Raw genomic sequence first — 18,867 nt, 5'->3', positions numbered from 1 at the left:
GAGAGGGACCGAGGGACCCGCCGCTGAATTGCCGCCGAAGAGCCGGACGTGCCACCCCTTCCCCTTGGCCGCCCCAAGCACCTGTTTGCTGGTGCCTGGAGCCGGCCCTGTCTATTTATACTGTTGCCTACATTTTAAAAAGTGACTAGTTATTTTGAGTACCTGTGTTTTGGAGTAGTTAACTCGAGACACATAGAAAGGGCCAGATTTTAAGAGGGTGGGAGCTTTGCACTTTCTGAAAACCAAACTCGTTTAAGAGGTGTCCAGTTAGAAACCCAAAAATCAAAGAACCCCAAATCAATAGTCACTTCTGAAAATCTGGGCCTGTATCTTTTTCTAGATATGTATAGTTATACTTCTGTATTTGATTTAAACAATCAATACACAGATTTTAATTATCAGGCATCTATCTTTGGATTTTATATTGCCACCTATTTCTTTAGTGTCTAAGTGCCTTCCATATGCAATCGACAGCAATAGCGAAGTCTCTACTGCTGTCGATTTTATGTGGAAAGTTTCAAACTGCTAACTATCCTTGTGACCTTTGTAATTTCATGCCAGTATTTCTATACCTTTAAGAAGGATACCGTGTTGCCCATGGATTTTCATTAGCACAGTTTGTTGATTTCCTGAAGAGCTTTTCTTTTCCTGGAGTCCAATCTGACAGCTTCTGAAATTGGAACAAAAGCAAAATATTATTTCAAATCTACATAATCCTTTGCATCTGATGATCGCAAAGTGCTTTATGAACACTGAGTGAATCTTACAGTACTACTGTGGGTTAGATATGGTAAATATTATTATACCCATTCTACAGATGGGTAAAGCATAGCACAGTGTGGCTGCAAGTGACTTTCCCTAGGTCACAAAGTAAGACAGGACAGAACTATGAATAGTAGCCATTTTGTTATTTCCAGACCTCTGACTCAGAAATTCACAAGTGATGTAAGCTCACAATGTGTTGCCTTTTTGTTAAAATTATGTCCACAATTGAGCCACATTTACCCCAGTCAAACATACCAAATTCACTAAGGGAAAAAGTCACTTCACTCTATGGAGCCCAGATAATTGGGCTTTATGCTGATGAATACATAGTAGCTGTAATGAAGAAATACCTCCTCAGTCCTAGGACCAGGAAGCAACACAGGTTCTCTCTCAACAATTTGGGCGGAGAATTAAGACCATTATATTGTCATGGATCCCATGGCCCCTCACCCTGCCCATGGATTCCACCAGCAGTGCCCTATTACAGGATTTACATATGGGGCACCAAGATGAATTTCACCCTGGTTAAATAACATTCCCTGTGTCTAACAAGTGCAAAAAATACTTGAGTCCTTTATTTTTCATGTAGGATCTGGAAATTGATGTCAGCTGTATTGCCTTAAGCAGCAGCAGCCTTTTACCTTCCATCAAAGTAAAAATGTAATCCCGAATTCACTGTCTACCCTTCTCTGCATGCTGTGTCTCCGACAGCCATCATTCTTGTTTGTTTATTAGGTTTTGGCAGTGAGCTGCACCACCAACCGTGCTGAGATCATGTTTAGTTTGGCAATGATTAATGATGTGCCACAGGAGAAGGAAAGTTTGTTAAGCCTCCTTGCAGGACTGATAAACCAAAAGCTGTGGATTAATTTGTTTTGTGTTCTCTCTGTCTCTAAAATAATTAATCCAATTTTTATTGTCTCTTATAAAGTACTGAAACCCATCACATCAGTCAAGAGTGCACATGCATACTGAGCCCTTTTCTCCCAAAATACATGATTCCCTGGGGAGCAGATGGTTGACAGGCAAACTAGTCAGTCTTCAGCAGACCGGGCTCCTTGACATGGATGCTGATGGCAGGTGAAATGACATGAAGTTTTGCTCTTCCCCTTAACAGCTGCAGGCAACTCTTCCTTAAAGTAGAGCAGGTGAAGCTTTGAGATCTGGTTCCCCCTGCTCTTCAGACAGCTGTTTCCCCCAGCTTCCCTTCTCTTCTGGCTTCTTATCTCACTCTTCTATGGAAACAACCAATGCAGCTCTGCATCCCCTTCTCTGCTGTGTTTTTTGGCTTTTTTCCCACTTCACAGCTGCCACACAGTGTATTGCAATGCTCTTTTATATTTTTTCCCAGTACTATAATACCATACTTAAAAGGGTTTCCCCTGCCTGTCTCTTCCTTGAAATATAAAGTGATGTGTCTCCATGCATGGTTTGTGTTGTGATATTTCGTATTACCCAGTATGCTCTTGGGGACACTTCATAAGTCCAAAAAGAGAAAGCAGAGAGAGCCCAATATGCAATGGAAGAAACAGAAGGCGATAAAAAGTAGTGTGTTACTTACCATAAAATGACTACCATAGTAAATATGAACTGATGTGTGTGCATGTCCATGTCTGTGTTCACACACGTGTGCATTGGGTGGGGGAGGTACACTCAAATGCAAATCTGTGCCACTCCACTTTTCTGGAAGGAATCAGAACTTCAAATGGTTAAAAAAATTCTAAGTTTTTCAATGAAGAGCAGAGATACAAAACAAACAGATGACATTTTTTGTCTGCCACGATCTCCTTAGTTTTTGGTTTGATTGTTGTGTTTTGATTAGGGCTGTCAATTAATCGCAGTTAACTCATGCGATTAACTCAAAAAAATTAACTGCAATTTAAAAATTTATCACGATGAATTGCACTGTTAAACAATAGAATACCAATTGAAATTTATTAAATAGTTTTGGATGTTTTTCTACTTTTTCAAATGTATTGATTTCTATTGCAACACAGAATACAAAGTGCACAGTGCTCACTTTATATTATTTTTATTACAAATATTTGAACTGTAAAAATGATAAACAAAAGAAATAGTATTTTTCAATTCACCTCATTCAAGTACTGTAGTGCAATCTCTTTATCGTGAAAGTGTAACTTACAAATGTAGATTTTTTTTTTGTTACATAACTGCACTCAAAAACAAAATAGTGTAAAACTTTGGAGCCTACAAGTCCACTCAGTCCTAAATCTTGTTCAGCCAATTGCTAAGACAAACAAGTTTGTTTACATTTACAGGAGATATTGCTGACTGCTTCTTATTTACCATGTCACCTAAAAGTGAGAACAGGCATTCGCATGGCACTTTTGTAGCTAGTGTTGCAAGGTACTTACATGCCAGATATGCTAAACATTCATATGCCCCTTCATGCTTCAGCCACCGTTCCAGAGGACATGCTTCCATGCTGATGATGCTCGTTAAAAAAATAAGGCGCTAATTAAATTTGTGACTGAACTCCTTGGGGGAGAATTGTATGTCTCCTGTTCTGTTTTATCTGCATTCTGCCATATATTTCATGTTATAGCAGTCTCTGATGATGACCCAGCACATGTTCTTCGTTTTAAGAAAACTTTCACGGCAGATTTGACAAAACGCAAAGAAGGTACCAATGTGAGATTTCTAAAGATAACTACACCACTCGACCCAAGGTTTAGGAATCTGACGTGCCTTCCAAAATCTGAGGGGGACGAGGTGTGGAGCATGCTTTCAGAAGTCTTAAAAGAGCAACACTCCGATGCGGAAACTACACAACCCGAATCACTAAAAAAGAAAATCAACCTTGTGCTGGTGGCATCTGACTCAGATAATGAAAATGAACCTGCGTCAGTCCGCTCTGCTTTGGATCATTATCAAGCAGAACCCATCATCAGCATGGACGCATGTCTTCTTCAAGCATGGAAGTTGAAGCATGAAGGGACATATGAATCTTTAGCACATCTGGCACATAAATATCCTGTGATGCCGGCTACAATAGTGCCATGCGAACGCCTGTTCTCACTTTCAGGGGACATCGTAAACAAGAAGCAGACAGCATTATCTCTTGTAAATGTAAACAAACTCGTTTGTCTGAGCAATTGGCTGAAGTAGGACAGAGTGAACTTGCAGGTTCTAAAGTTTTACATTGTTTTAGTTTTGAATGCAGTTATTTTTTTGTACATAATTCTACATTTGTAAGTTCAACTTTCATGATAAAGAGATTGCACTACAGTACTTGTATTAGGTGAATTGAAATGTACTATTTCTTTTGTTTTTTACAGTGCAAATATTTGTAATAAATAAATATAAAGTGAGCACTGTACACTTTGTATTCTGTGTTGTAATTGAAATCAATATATTTGAAAATGTAGAAAACATCCAAAATATTTAAATAAATGGTATTCTATTATTGTTTAACAATGCGATTAATCACGATTATTTTTTTAATTGCTTGACAGCCCTAGTCTGGATGCAGGGTGAGGTATTAAAACCTGGTGTTTGTAAAAATGTCTGTCATCTCGCATTCTGATATACTGTGTGGTCAAATGTACAGAACATACACACTTTCTGCAGGCTCCAGCTCCAGTGCACTCCAAGCAGCATCCCATATAAATTCCCCTGGCCCTTCTCCTTAACACTCAGGGCTGGTCTACACTGGGGGGGAGGGATCGATCTAAGATATGCAACAAGAATAATGTAGCTGAAGTCGGCGTATCTTAGATCGATTTACCTAGGGTCCTCACGGCGCGGGATTGACGGCCGCGGCTCCCCCGTTGACTCTGCTTCCGCCTCTCGCTCTGGTGGAGTTCCGGAGTCGACGGGGAGCATGTTTGGGGATCGATTTATCGCGTCTAGACAAGACATGATAAATCGATTCCTGATAGCTCAATTACTACCTACCGATCTGGCAGGTAGTGAAGACGTACTGTCAGGGTCTAGTCTAGATGTGATAAATTGCCCCCGAGTCTCCTGTCGACTCCTGTACTCCAGTGCTGTAAGAGGTGCAAGCAGAGTCGACGGGGGAGCAGCAGCAGTCGACTCACCGTGGTGAAGACACCACGGTAAGTCAATCTAAGTACGTTGGTGGTGAAGTTGCGTAACTTGGATACTTAGATCGATTCCCCCACCCAGTGTAGACCAGGGCTCAGACAGTAGAACTGCTCTATGGAGCCCATTGGCTTCACTATATGCCATGCTCTTGATTGTACTCATGTTTCACAATACAGTTAAGAATCTGCAGGAAGAGCAATAGCATTTCAGTTCATTTGACTCCACTTGCACACCGCCCCATACAGAAATACTGAACTATGTATATGCACATGGGACATGTTCACTGTAGCACAACCTGTGCTGTTTGAGTCGTTGTGAACCAACGACAGTTAATAAAAGAAAATCCTGATATATAACTTTGCTTAATTACATCTGAGGCATTAGGGGAACTTCCGAATGAGACTGATTATTTTTAATTTGCTTCATTTTAGAGCCTACATAGGTTGACATTATCCTTTTAAAGGAAAACAAATGGCTTGCAATGAATTCTGAAAAGATTTTTCCTGTCCCAAGACACACAACAAGTAGCCCCAAGTTATTGGAATGAAAGACTGCAGACTTATTAGGTGTCAAGATTTACAACATGGAATAAGTACAGTGATTTTGTTACAGTGATGCCATTCCTGTTACCATAGCTAAAGGTCTTTCATCACTGAGATTATAAACTCCTCTGTCCAGCTGTTTAGAACTCACCATGATAACTGGTTCCAGGATGTAACTGCGTTTGAAGAAGTTGTCAACTGAGACTGGAATGCTGGGGATCAAAGCAGGGGGTAAATCATTGTGGAAAATGAATTCATTTTAGTCCAAATCCTGAAATTTTTCCTCAGTTCTTCTTTGATAAAATTCCCATTGACTTCAGCAGGAGTTTTATGTGAGTGAGAGTAAAAAAAAAAAGACCTCAGGATCCCCAACAATCAAAAACTCACAGGTCTCACAGCTTAAACCACAAAAGCTCATGCAGTTTTTGTAGCAGAATATGGCAACTTCGTTACCATATTTCTTCTTGTAAGAATAGCCTCACAGGCTTTGCTTTCTGTATTCCTGTTTTAAGTTCTTTAATACAAAGGGGCAAAATAATTAATGTGCATTGTTGTCATTTATTATTTGTGTTACGCAGTAGTGCTTGAACACTCCAGTCAGGGAGCAGGAACCTCATTGTGCTAGACACTGTACAGATACAAAGTAAAAAAAGATGGTCCCTGCCCCAGAGAGAATGTTTGTTAGGATTTTTTCTCAATTAAAATAATTTCCTAAAGATTTTTAGCATATCGGTTTATTTGCACATGTGCAACAACTGAAATCAGAATTTGGGCTTTACCAGCCTTGAAGACATTTATTATGATCTGCCAGGTCAGTAATTTGTGAACTCAGAAGGATTTATACAATAGATAATAATAGCTTTTCTAGACACATTTAAGATCTGACTAGTCAGAATGGATTTGCTCTATTCACTGCTTCATATATTTTATAAATGGCTTAATTAATTCTTATGACCATTTTTTTATTCTTCCAGCACTGAATGGACCTTTTGATAACATTGATGCACCTATCACTTAAAACACTAAACTGTTAATTGGAAGAGTGCTAAGGAATTGGTACTCTGTAGACAAGTTTTTTAGCTCATTGCTTTCTTCAGTGATCTGAATATTAAAATAGGTATTTACCTAAGAATTATTATTGCTTACTCATTAGAAAATATGATGCATAATAAAATACAAATTTATCCAGATAAATAGTACATCTTTGCAAATACCTGACTTTGTAGTTTGCAAACCTTGGGCAGATCCTCAGCTAATAGAAATTGCCATTGCACCATTGAATTTAACAGAGCTACACCAAATTACATCCGCTGATGATTTCGCCTGCTGTGTTTCTTCACAAAGGCATATCCGTATGTACACTGGACAAAGGACTCAATCCAAAGACACAATTCCATTCTCTCTAGTAAAGTATGCAAGGTACACTTTATTATGTACTGTGAAGGTTTCCTCTATTTAATATAACAAAATTAAAAAAAAATGTTTAAGCCATGATGCATATTAACAAAGGTCAGGAAATTTAAAGAGGGCTGCCAGCTCATCCTTGAGCCATATCTTTGTCACTTTTCTCTTGATCATGTAAATTAAAGCTGAAATGTGAGCATTTAATTTGAAATTCCTGCTTTGGTACTGCTCTCAGTTATGCCAATGTTAACCCCAGAGTATCTGCATTTCATTAACAGAGCTGGTCAAAATTATTTTACCAAAAAGGTTTCCTGATGAAATATGGAGTTTTGTAATAGTGTGAAAAATGTCCATTTTCATTACGTTTTCAGGTTTTCTAATGAGAAAATTTGAAATGAAATGTTTTGTTTCTAATCATAATTTAGACATCTGGAAATGTCTAAAATGCTGACAATTTGGAATGAAACATTTCATTTCACTTGAAACTTTTGAAATTTTTCATTTTGACATTCCTAAATCAAATTTGTATTGGATCTTTTCATTCCACGAGAATGTTCAGTATTTCAACTTTGCATCCCATTTCAGGACAAAAACAAAAGTCAAAATATCAGATTTTCCCATGGGATGGAAATTCTGTTTTCTAAACAGTTGTATTCAATAGTTGGTTGGGATATAAACTAGTGTAATTTAGAACAGTACCAGGTCCTGTAATTTTAATTTAACTTGTTTTGGTATCTATTTTTTATATTAAGTTAATATAGGATATTGTGGATTTAAAAGTTTGCCTATTCCTCCCTATCCCTCCCCAATACTAGCAATCTGTGAGTACACAAATCTATAGCTGAACTTTTAGTCCTGTTTGAACATATATTAATTAACAGGTTACTAAGACAGTTGTAAATTGTGATGGAGGCACCACACAAATATTTGTTCTAGGACATAAATATTTGTTTCTAGTCATGTTTAACCTAAATATTTGTTTCCTGTCTCCATTAGAATTTACAGCATGTTAATTATCACATGTTAAAACATGATTAAAAATTAAAGTGTAGACATTCTTTCTCCTCCTCCTCCCCCCCTTTCTCTCACACTCTCTCTCTTTTCCATCTCCTCTCCCTCCTTGAAAACTTGTTTGAGGAGCTAAGCACATTTTGTTAGTGAAAAGCCCTGGATTAAATGCCACCCACAAATGATTTGTGCATGTTTTATTTTGCCAGGAGCCTTTGTCAGATACTGAAAGCAATAATGTAATCTTGGTTGAACTAAGATTTCAATTAACTAACAAGTGAGTTTACAGAGACCATCATATTAACTTTGCACATTATTTTACTTGGGCAGAAAAGCTTTGTCATTCAGGAGTCATCTCTTGCCTCACTTGCTCCAGGGGCATGATGAACAAAAAGGAGACCAATTTAAGTCTCATTTTTGGTGCAAATATTCATCTCCTTCTGTACATATTAAATGTAAAGAAAGATGCTTCTCATCCCTCAGTAGTTCCTATTTAAATCAGAGATGCACTCAGGAAGTACTGTTCAGATTATTCAGATTATGTTTAGATGAGTTTTGAGGCCAGATTGTGTGCAGATTCAATTCTGTCAAAATGTTGTGAGCTGTTCTCAGTTTTTGAACCAAAATGCATGAAAACTCACATGATTAGTTCTTGCAAGATTCCTGCTGATGACTTTCTTCTCAAGTCCTTTTCCTAGTCTCATTCATCCTGCATTTCACACATTCTTAAACACCTTTTTTCATTTCTCTCTTCTCCACCATTAGTTTCACTCTGTCCTCCTTCATCCCAGTCTCTGTTGATATTTTTTTTCTATTGGCTGTCTCCTGACCCTCACGCTTTACCCTTTACCCCTTCCTTTACTCCTCCTTTTGTCCCTTCTGTTTCCTTTCATTTGATCTTCTTCCATTATCTCTTCTCCAGATCCTTCTCCTCTGCTTTCCTGCTCTGTCACTATTGAAACTCCATTGTAGTACTGTCTCCCAGGTTCACAGACTTCTCATATCGTTGACCCTTCTCCCACCCTATCTGATCTTTCACTGGTGCTTTGGTTTCTTTGTCTTTTAATATAAACCAGATTCCATCCTTATTTTGCTAATCCATACTGCTAAAACCTCTCGTAATAAAGAGAGAGGAGCACTGGTCCTAGTGCAAAACCTTAGGCCTGAAACAGAGGCTGTGAATGAAAGTCAGGCCATGTATTAAAGTTCACTATCTGATACATAAACTTGGCAAAGATGCTGCTAGCGTTGCTAAAACATAAGTACTCCTAGAAAGTACTAGGCACTAAATAGTTGCGTAAATACATTCCAGAATGCCAATACAAATACACTCCAATCTAGCACAAGATAAGAGTGTTTGACAGAATAATGAATAGGGATGTTTTGTCTGCAATACCAGGAAAAAGGTACAAGGGGGAGTAACAAACAGATGTCATAAAACATGTAAGATGGTATGTAAATTGTTTATTCCAGTTGTTTGTCTTAATCTATACATGTCAGGAGACCTTGCCTTAACCTTTTGTGTGGCTGAGGGGACAGCAAAGACTGCTGCTGCTGACTGAGCCGCTCCTTGTTGTTAATGTACTTGAGTGCAATAAACCTGGCTAAGTGCCGTTGTCACCAAACCATGCCTCTCGTTGTTCCCTATAAGTAACATCAAGGTCTGCTGAATTAGCAGGCTGCACTCTCTGCTAGTGCTGATAACACTGGAGCTCCAAGGACCGAAGCCCTGAGCAGCTGTAACAGCTTTGCTGCAATAACAACATTCCACCCTTCTACACCCCTGTCCCCGCCCTGGCCATCCTTCTTCTTCATAGCTATACCCTTCTTTCCAGCCTTCTTTCTTCTTATCTTGCCTCCTTCAATCTATTCAATGTGCCACTACTGAAGTCATCTTCCTTCCCTATCTCTCCAGCCACATCACTTCTTTCCTAGAAATCCTTTTCCCGTATTTTTATCATTTACTGCATCATATTCAAGCTGCTATTCCTCAGAGTCCATTCCTCTGCTTCTATTTCTGACTTCAGTCAACCAAAAAATCCCCAAACAATGTTATAAATAGATTGGAGGTCTCCAAGAGAACCGGTGCAGATATGTGTTCACCAAGGAAAATGTGTCAGTGCAACCAGTAGATTGTACTCCTGAAATGAAATGTAAAACCAAGCCATTTGTTTAGTTCCCAGCAGACTATTTCCTTTGTCTGCAGATGTGCTCTAGGTCAGGGATATAATGAGTCTAGTGCAGCAATTAATGGTGCATTTCCACTGAACTGTATTTACAGAACACCCAGACATAGCAATGGCAAAGCGATCTACTTTACTTCCACCAGGAATACCTAAATTCCAACTCCCTCCTGGCTTCATTCTCAAAATAATCTTCTGCATAGTGCTTAGGCCATGGAGCCTCTTTTCCCACCTGCCCACATCTGAGGAGAAATGTAGTTGTTCATTTTCCCCCACTTCCACAGATCTCTGCTAAGCAACAATCTCACTCCTCCTATCCCCAGCCACTCTGTCCAGTCTGGCGCCTCATAGAGCTGGGAAGCAGCTGTCACTGGTGAGTGATAAGACCAGAGAAAGATGGAAAAAGCAGGAAGGGGAGACTACTGCTCAGCATCCTCAGGAATGGCCCCTAGGAGCTGAAAGGCAAAACAGTTGTTCTCCTTAGCTCGTGTTCAAGCCCATATCTTTCCTCACCACTCCCTGTCCAGGGTAGGCATAGAAAAGGAGGCTAATAGATGCTCATTCCTACCCCCTGGTAGGAATCTCAACTCTCCTCCTGGGCAGAGGACAGGAAATTCATTTGAGGAATGAATCCTGGAGCTGAGACTTGAGGAGAAAGAGATCAGCCTTGAAGAACTCTGAGGCTATGGCACTGTCTATTTATACTGTTGCCTACATTTTAAAAAGTGACTAGTTATTTTGGGTACCTGTGTTTTGGAGTAGTTAACTTGAGACACATAGAAGGGGCCAGATTTTAAGAGAGTGGGAGCTTTGCACTTTCTGAAAACCAAACTCGTTTGAGGTGTCCAGTTAAAAACCCAAAAATCAAAGAACCCCAAATCAATAGTCACTTCTGAAAATCTGGGCCTGTATCTTTTTCTAGATATGTATAGTTATACTTCTGTATTTGATTTAAACAATCAATACACAGATTTTAATTATCAGGCGTCTATCTTTGGATTTTATATTGCCACCTATTTCTTTAGTGTCTGAGTGCCTTCCATATGCAATCGACAGCAATAGCGAAGTCTCTACTGCTGTCGATTTTATGTGGAAAGTTTCAAACTGCTAACTATCCTTGTGACCTTTGTAATTTCATGCCAGTATTTCTATACTTACAAAAACTGATTTAGGGAAGCAATCATCCCCGCCCCTCTACCTCCCCACCCCACCCCATCTCTACAACTACCACATGTGCTGATGCATTGATGCTGGATGTTTCTGTTAAAACGGTCAGTTCTGAAAAAGTTAACAGTGTTGATATTTAAATGGCTTGTTTCAAACAGGACTGTGTTAACGCAAACTAGGTACCTTTTAGTTCATGCTAGCAGGGGCTATGTGGGGGTAGTTACGGTGCAACGCATCAGTGCATGCTGCAACGCATACCTCCGTAGTCTGCCCTGTGGGGTTGTGTAGACAAGCCCTTACTGTAAAGCCAAAGGGTTCAGACTTCTGATCTGTCTACTTGAATGGGATAGTCTTTATTTTGCATAGAAATAAATTCCGATGCCAAGAGATAAGAGAGAACAAAAGAGAAAAAGATAAGAGTGGTGGGGAGATAGAAGTAATCAAAATGTGACTTGACAGAGATGACGTCAAACAAGGATATGTTGAGAGCTATCTAAAAAGTTGTATATGAAGTTAGATAACATAGTAATGGCCAATTTAGAAATCCAGTAGATAGGTTAGATTCGATAGACATGAAAGGCACTGCCATCTCATTCCAGATAAGTAAGTTGGGCTTAAGTCACTGTGCTCCACAACATAAAAAATATATTTAATTTTTTACCACTCTTTGACTAGCCTCAGTTAAGTTGACCACCTTTAGCAAACTGCCCAACTCATAGTTCTGCCTCACCACATAACAGGGGATCAGTCTAGAAAAAATCAAACAAAAAGGATACAAGATGGAGAAAATGTTCCCCCTCAAAATCTAATCTTGCATATGTCCTATGGGAAAAAAATATATAATGCATTTGCAATCACCATATATAATGTTTATGTTTAACAACATGGAGGCCTGGTGTATACTTAAAACTTAGGTCGGCCTGGCTATGTTGCTCAGAGGTGTGGAAAATTCACACACAAGGAATGTAGTTAAACCCAACCTAAGCCCCAGTGTAGACGTTGCTAGGTCAATGGAAGAATTCTTCCATGAGCCTAACTACTCCCCTCAAGGGGGTGGATTTACTACAGCAATGGAAAAACTCCTTCCATCATTGTAGTAAGTGTCTGCACCACATTGCTATAGTGGCATAGCTGCAGCTGTGTCACTATAGGTCTAGTAGTGTAGATATATCCTAAGAAATACTGAGGAAAAGAGTTCCTTTAATTACACCTGTAAGGTCAATTTTTAAATGTGTTGATCCTAAGCTTAGAGCAGTTAATCTACCAAGCAGCAGTAATCAAGAGCTAGCAACTCAGCTTTAGAGATTTTGAGCAGATAAGAAGTTCTTGGCAGTGGTTCCCAATGCTAGGGAGATGACTCAACTAGCATCTGTGGCACTTAGGTTGACTTGTTAAATACCATTCCACAACTAACACTAAAAAGAAGATAATCGCCTCAATGGCTTAGCTCTGGCATGCACTAGTTTTTAAGGCATGCCTGTTGACTCTGCCATCTTGTGCTGATGGGGGAAAAGGTGTCACAAAGAGGACTGGATCATTCTTTAACAATTCTCCTCTGGTTAGCTTTCAAGATTATAGCATTGGAAAACGCACACATTATTTGCATTACAACAGCTACTGCAAATACAGGGATCACTCATAGTCTTAAAGTCAAGCATGTGTGTAAGTGTTTGCAACTTTAGCATCTAAATTAATGATTTGATTTTCTGAGGTGATGAGCACTCCACTTCAATGGAAGTTGGGGGCGCTCTGCATCTTTGAGAATCAGACCACTTATTTAGGTGCCTAACTTTAAGTATCTACATTTGAAAATGTACTTTAAGGTTAGCAACTGCATAGTACGAGGTGCAGAAATCATGGCTGTTGGTTGGATGTAAAAATCAATTGCAGTGAACAGTCCAGCATTGGGCCTTTAAGAGCTGAGCTAACTACAGTGTTTTAAAACCATGTTCTATCTGAGGTCTTTATGTTAAAGATGCTCAACTAGAACCTGTAACAATCTTGATAAATAGAGGGGATACCCAGGGCCAAATTCATGCTCATTGGAAAAACTGAACTGGGGTGGCATGTTTGCCTTCACTGGTGCTATAATTGCTGCCAAGAAGACAGAAAAAGAAAGATGGAACCAGAAATCAGATGGAACCTGGTCTGTCTAGTATGGGTTTATGAATAAGCAGTACACCTATTCCTTACGTTAGGAGCATCAGTTTCTGGCTATTCTTTTATGGACATTTTTTTCATTAGACTTCAGAAACTCCTTTAGGGCCTGATCCAAAGCCCATTGAAGTCACTGCAAGGATTCCCCTCAACTTTGGATCAGTCTCTTCGTGTTCAAACATCGTGATAATGTGCTCATTTACATTTAATTTCTGGGGTAATGTAAAATCAGTAGCCAGGGATGGCATATTTAACACTTTGACTTGCGTCATCTGTTAGCTATATTGTGAATGTAGCCAATGAGAAAAGTTGTTCCTCTTAAATGATCAGTTTAAAAGCATACAGACATCCTCTTTGAAATAGAATCAATCACTCATCCCATGCCAATAAGCTAAGTAGAATAACCAGTTAGAAGAGGTCTATCTGGTGGACTGCAAACAGCAGCCACCTGAAAGCAAACATCACTATAAGTGGTGAAGGAACAGCAGCTGAAACATGGAATAAAGAATCCTAGATATTTTTACCTGATGAATTATCCTTAAAAAATCTTATAGATATGGCCCAAATACCACAATGATAGGGATATTAAAATGTGTGGATTGATTGATTGATTGATTGATTGGACCCTCTACTTTGTTTGGGCCAGAGTCTACCAAACTTATGAAGAGTAGTCTATTACTCTGCAAGTTCATACTCAAAGTAAAGTGCTCCTCTGAGTAAGGGCAGCAGAAAATGACCCTTTGGAAGTAGATGGGGAAATGTAAACTTGTGCCTGATTGAAGAGAGAGAAATATGAGGGGGAAAAAATCATCATCTTTTGGAAATGGATTGTTGGAAAAAGCTCAGGAGTGTGCAGTTCATGCAATAGAGAGCTTTTCTTATCTCTTTTTAATTGCTTCAATTTGCTTACTGCACCTGGTAGCAAGACTAGAATGAGTAGATAGCTCATGTCTAAAAGGGATGTTGCATCTCAAGAAATGAACGTCAAAAACACAGCTCAGCTGATGACAGTTTCAAGGTTGATGCAGTGAAACTAAAACAATAACTTACACACGTTTGGGAAAAGGAACTTTTTCAGAATGCGTAGTCTGCTAACGGCTCAAGCTTCCATTTTTAGAAATATTAGTGAAGACGAAGGAATAAAAGAAAAGAAAAAACTATGCAAGAATATTTTCTACCCTCTTTTCCCAGATGTTAATTCCTATCACAGATCTGCTTTGATCTGGGCTGAATGTTACTATTTCCTCCTCCTTGTCAGCCTGGCTTGGCTGTGAGGGAGAAAGATCTTTTTAAGTCTGATAAACTTTTTTTTTTCCCCCACTCCACCTAAAGACAGAATCAGATAAGCATTTCAAAATATGTTATTTGTACCAGCAGTGAGGAAAGAAGCAAAGAGAGCGAGCGAGAGAGAGATCAATCTGTGATATATATTTATGGGTACTGGTGCCAAACAAATCCCCTAAGTTAACTGTGTCTCAACAGTTTTCTCCTAGCAACATAGTTAATATGTAGATATCTCTCTGTTGTACAGACATCTTTCATTCTAATTCTTTAGTCTGCATTTTTTATGGCACTGCTTCAAAAGCAATCCTATAGCAACCTTAGAAAATTGATCACCCTCTCCTGATTTTATATTCTTTTGTTACTAGCTTCATTTCCTTCGCTATGTACTCTACTCCTTGTGAATAAATAATGGGTGCCTGAGACAGTGTGAAGATCAGTGACCCTCTAGGCTGAGGTTGAAACTCGAGTGGTTGAACCAAATAGTCTTGAGAAAGCCAAAGGGGGAGAAAACTGGAATGGAAAAGAAAAGCACATCATAATCACACAGCAGTTATACCTGCATATATATATATCAGATGCACCCCTCCCCATATGCAATACAGAGTGGAGCAAAGTACTGCAGTCATCAGACTTTGCTACTGCCCTCTGCTGGGGAGGGCAGCTTTAAACTCCACTAGGAGTGCCATAAAGCCCTTCTTATGGATGCTCTCCAGCTTTGTGAGCTATCCACCCAGCTCCAGACCCCCAACAGTTTGCACTGTTGCATTCCGTCTCCACGTAGACTTTCTGAAGGGGCCCTACAGCCTGGGCTGAGTTGGCAGAAACCAGGGAGCGAATTCAGTCTCAGGACTCTGACAGACTAGGGTGACCAGATGTCCCCATTTTATAGGGACAGTCCTGATATTTAGGGCTTTGTCTTATGTAGGTGCCTATTACTCTTTACCCCCGTCCTGATTTTTCACACTGGTCACCCTATTACAGACTATACCATTTTCTATGATAAAAATTGTGTTGGGGCATTCTGTTTAGTTGGTTCCCCTTACATGATTAAAATGTAGTTCTATCTTACAACGTAGAAGAGACACAACCTTCTGTTACTCCTTTGTCCCCAAACCAGGCTAAAGCAGGACTATAGCGTGGTACTGTAAGACAGTGACAGTCCCATTCACACTAGAAAGCAGGAATTGCTTTTTAACAGTATTAGCAGATAACTGTATTGTAAGTGGGTCCCCCAAGAGGATTATTTATTGTAGTGTAGTTGAGCCCTTGTTGTTATATGTGGCATCCAATTAGAGGTCAACTCCTTTGCAGTCCATGGTGCAAAATTTGCGTTGTGATCACTATGGATAATTATTAAAATTCTCCTGTTCCCCACACCATCTAATTGCAACATACACTGGAATATTATTTGAAATCAAAACCAAAGAGTTAAAAAAATAATACTTTCTTGCTTTCGTCCACAGGTAATGCAGGTGGTGAAAGAGCAAATAATGAGAGCACTCACTACCAAGCCTAGCTCTCTGGACCAATTCAAAAGTAAACTTCAGAATCTAAGTTACACAGAAATTTTGAAAATCCGTCAATCCGAGAGAATGAACCAGGAAGATTTCCAGTCTCGTCCAATTCTGTAAGTACTGTCTCCTCTCTAAGTCACTTCTTGCATGGAAGGACTAACAAATGTGAATAGCATTTGTGAACTGTTCAGGGAGAACCCGGGGGAAAAATTGCCCAGGGAGCACTGCTCAAAAGCAGTGGAATAGCCTCTGATTGAAGTGCATATGCTTTCTTCTGCTGGGAATCTCAACTGTTTCTTTGAGTTCAGTTATAACAGATTTGGCTAATCCCTATAGGGCCTAGCATGACTTATTTGCAGCAAATGTTGCTTTACCATTTCCATGCTTTGTGTGGTTGTGTGTGCACATTAATTTTTTTAAGGTGAAATTTTGTCTTCTGTCCAATGCCCCATAAAGATTCAAAATATCACTTCTCTGAGCCAGGGAAATAGCCCAGAGCACTAGCCGCAGTATAAATTGGCTCCATAAAAAAGTGTTTGCGTGATAGTGTCATCTTTTCTTTGCTTGTTTTATCTTTGATGTTAGTAAGGTACAGTTACTTATTTCTAGGTGATTTCTTGTTAACATATATGCAGTGTAATACTCATTCCATATGGTCTAATGCTATGTATCAGTTGTGGTATCTCTATTATAGCTTGTGTTTGCTTCTCAAAATGTCTGCATCTGCATTATATGTGAAAATCCTAAAGATGAGCCATGGAAGTGACTTCGGATCTGCACTGGGGTAGGGTTTGAAGCCAAACTATTGACATAGGGCAGGTTCATCTTCAGTGGTGCTCAAATCTCATGTCTTTTGACCCAGACTAACAGAAACCTTTTGAGATGATCAGCTGAGAAACTGTGAGAGTTCCATCATTTTAAACCAAAATTTCATGAAACGTTGGCCACATTTGAAGTTGAATGGGATGAAACTGTAAAGATGGATTTGTATTTAGGTAATTCAGTTTCATCACTCTGGAGTTCAAAAGGATTCATATATGGTTTTGGTTTATCCGCAAAAATACATTTATGTGCAAACTCCATGGGCCTTTCTCGGACAGGACAATGGTGAAAGCATAAACTAAGGAGAGTTACAAACTTTAATAATACTAACTGGAATCAAAGGGACAATGATTCTTTTATGTCTTCAGATTATTAGAATGTTAGGACCTAGAACCCAGTTAGAATTGATATAATCTGTAGTCTTGCATCAGTTCAAAACTGGAATACAAATGCTTTGCATCCTTACACTTCAAAGCAGTTCTTTGCCAATCTTTTGTAACACCCAGAGATTCAAAGCAGCTTAGTGGTGCTACACCTGTCCCCAAAGCTTCTTGTTTTCCTCGCTTTCCCAGTGAGTCAACTATTTATTTCAGGTTTCAGAGTAGCAGCCGTGTTAGTCTGTATCCGCAAAAAGAACAGGAGTACTTGTGGCACCTTAGAGGCTAACAAATTTATTAGAGCATAAGCTTTCGTGGACTACAGCCCACTTCTTCGGATGCATATCCATCAAGTACTCATGTTCTTTTTGTCAACTATTTATATTCACTTTGAGCCTGGCCTACCATGGTGAAATTTGCTAGTGCAGCACAAGCTCTCAGATTCCAAATATCAGTGTTGCTAGCCATTGTCACAGTGTAAAGTCTGCATCCACAAAATGTAATGAATGCATTCCATGATACAATTAAAAGCAGTGTAAATGTTAAAGAAACTCATTTCAGATCCAAGACAAATGTTAAGCTTAAGAAATAAATAACTAAGCTTTTTAAACAATCATGACTGTATTCATGGTGATTTAAATTCTATGAATTCCCATTTTGATTACATCTCTGATCACTTATTCTTGATTGTGAAGGGAAAGTGCTCTTTTAGTTTCCCCTGTGATTTGGCTCCATGTACGGAACTCTCACAAATTGTGTAGATGCCACTAATAACGTAAGTACAAAATCATGACTCCATTGTGTGTAAAAGAGAGAACAAGCCAGAGAAGGTAGTTTTGGTTCTCCACAGAGACCTAAAGAATTGCAGATACTTAGAAAGAAATTGTTCACAACTGAATATAAAGTCAGTAGCCTTATTTAGAGGTGTAGTAGGATGTGGCTAATGGATGGTAACTATTCATTGCCCCAGCATGAAGGAGCCTTTTTGCTGATGTTCCCACATATAAAATACAGAAGTTATAGCTCTTCAAACTTTTGGACTACAATGCTCCAAATCAACTTTTGTTTGAGTTTGAAGTGGGAATGGTGGCATTATTATTATTATTATTATTTATTTTAGTTATTAATTTAGACTCACATAATTGCATTAGCTCAGTTTTGCAAGGAGGAATTTGTTTCCCTAAGGTCACAGTGTTATTGGGACATCAGAGCTCAAGTCTTATCTACTTCCAGTTCTGGCAAAATAGCAAATCCATGGGAAAACAGGGTGTGTTTGAATGTGATCATTTTTGAATGGCTATGGAAGGGTGCACCCACAGTTAAAAAGCCAAATGGAGAAATAGAATAGTTACGAGTAAGAGTCAGGGCACATCAAGGCTCTGCCCTGAGCCCCTCTTTGTTCATGTTGGTGCTTGATGCACTTACAAAAGACATCCAGAGAGTGCCTCCCCCCCCCGTGCACGTTTTTTGCAGATGATGTAGTACACCACTACTTTGATATAACGCGACCCAATATAACACAAATTCGGATATAACGCAATAAAGCAGTGCTCCGGGGGGGGGGGGGGGGGGGGGG

The 18,867-nt window shown here is 39.3% G+C and overlaps 1 protein-coding gene across 2 annotated transcripts in view; it reads left to right on the top strand.

The window, feature by feature from the left end:
- Positions 1 to 18,867, top strand: part of ELMO1 (engulfment and cell motility 1) — a 322,852-nt gene that overhangs the window by 269,566 nt on the left and 34,419 nt on the right. For both annotated transcript variants that reach the window (XM_034761212.1, XM_034761213.1), the window contains one exon: positions 16,042 to 16,205. In XM_034761212.1, coding sequence (XP_034617103.1) covers positions 16,042 to 16,205 — 164 coding nt within the window. The remainder of the gene's footprint in view (positions 1 to 16,041; positions 16,206 to 18,867) is intronic.

The sequence above is a fragment of the Trachemys scripta genome, chromosome 2, assembly GCF_013100865.1.
Source record: "Trachemys scripta elegans isolate TJP31775 chromosome 2, CAS_Tse_1.0, whole genome shotgun sequence".
Lineage (NCBI taxonomy): Eukaryota > Metazoa > Chordata > Testudines > Emydidae > Trachemys > Trachemys scripta.
Note: the sequence above shows the minus strand (reverse complement) of the source record. Positions and strands in the feature narration are given on the sequence as shown.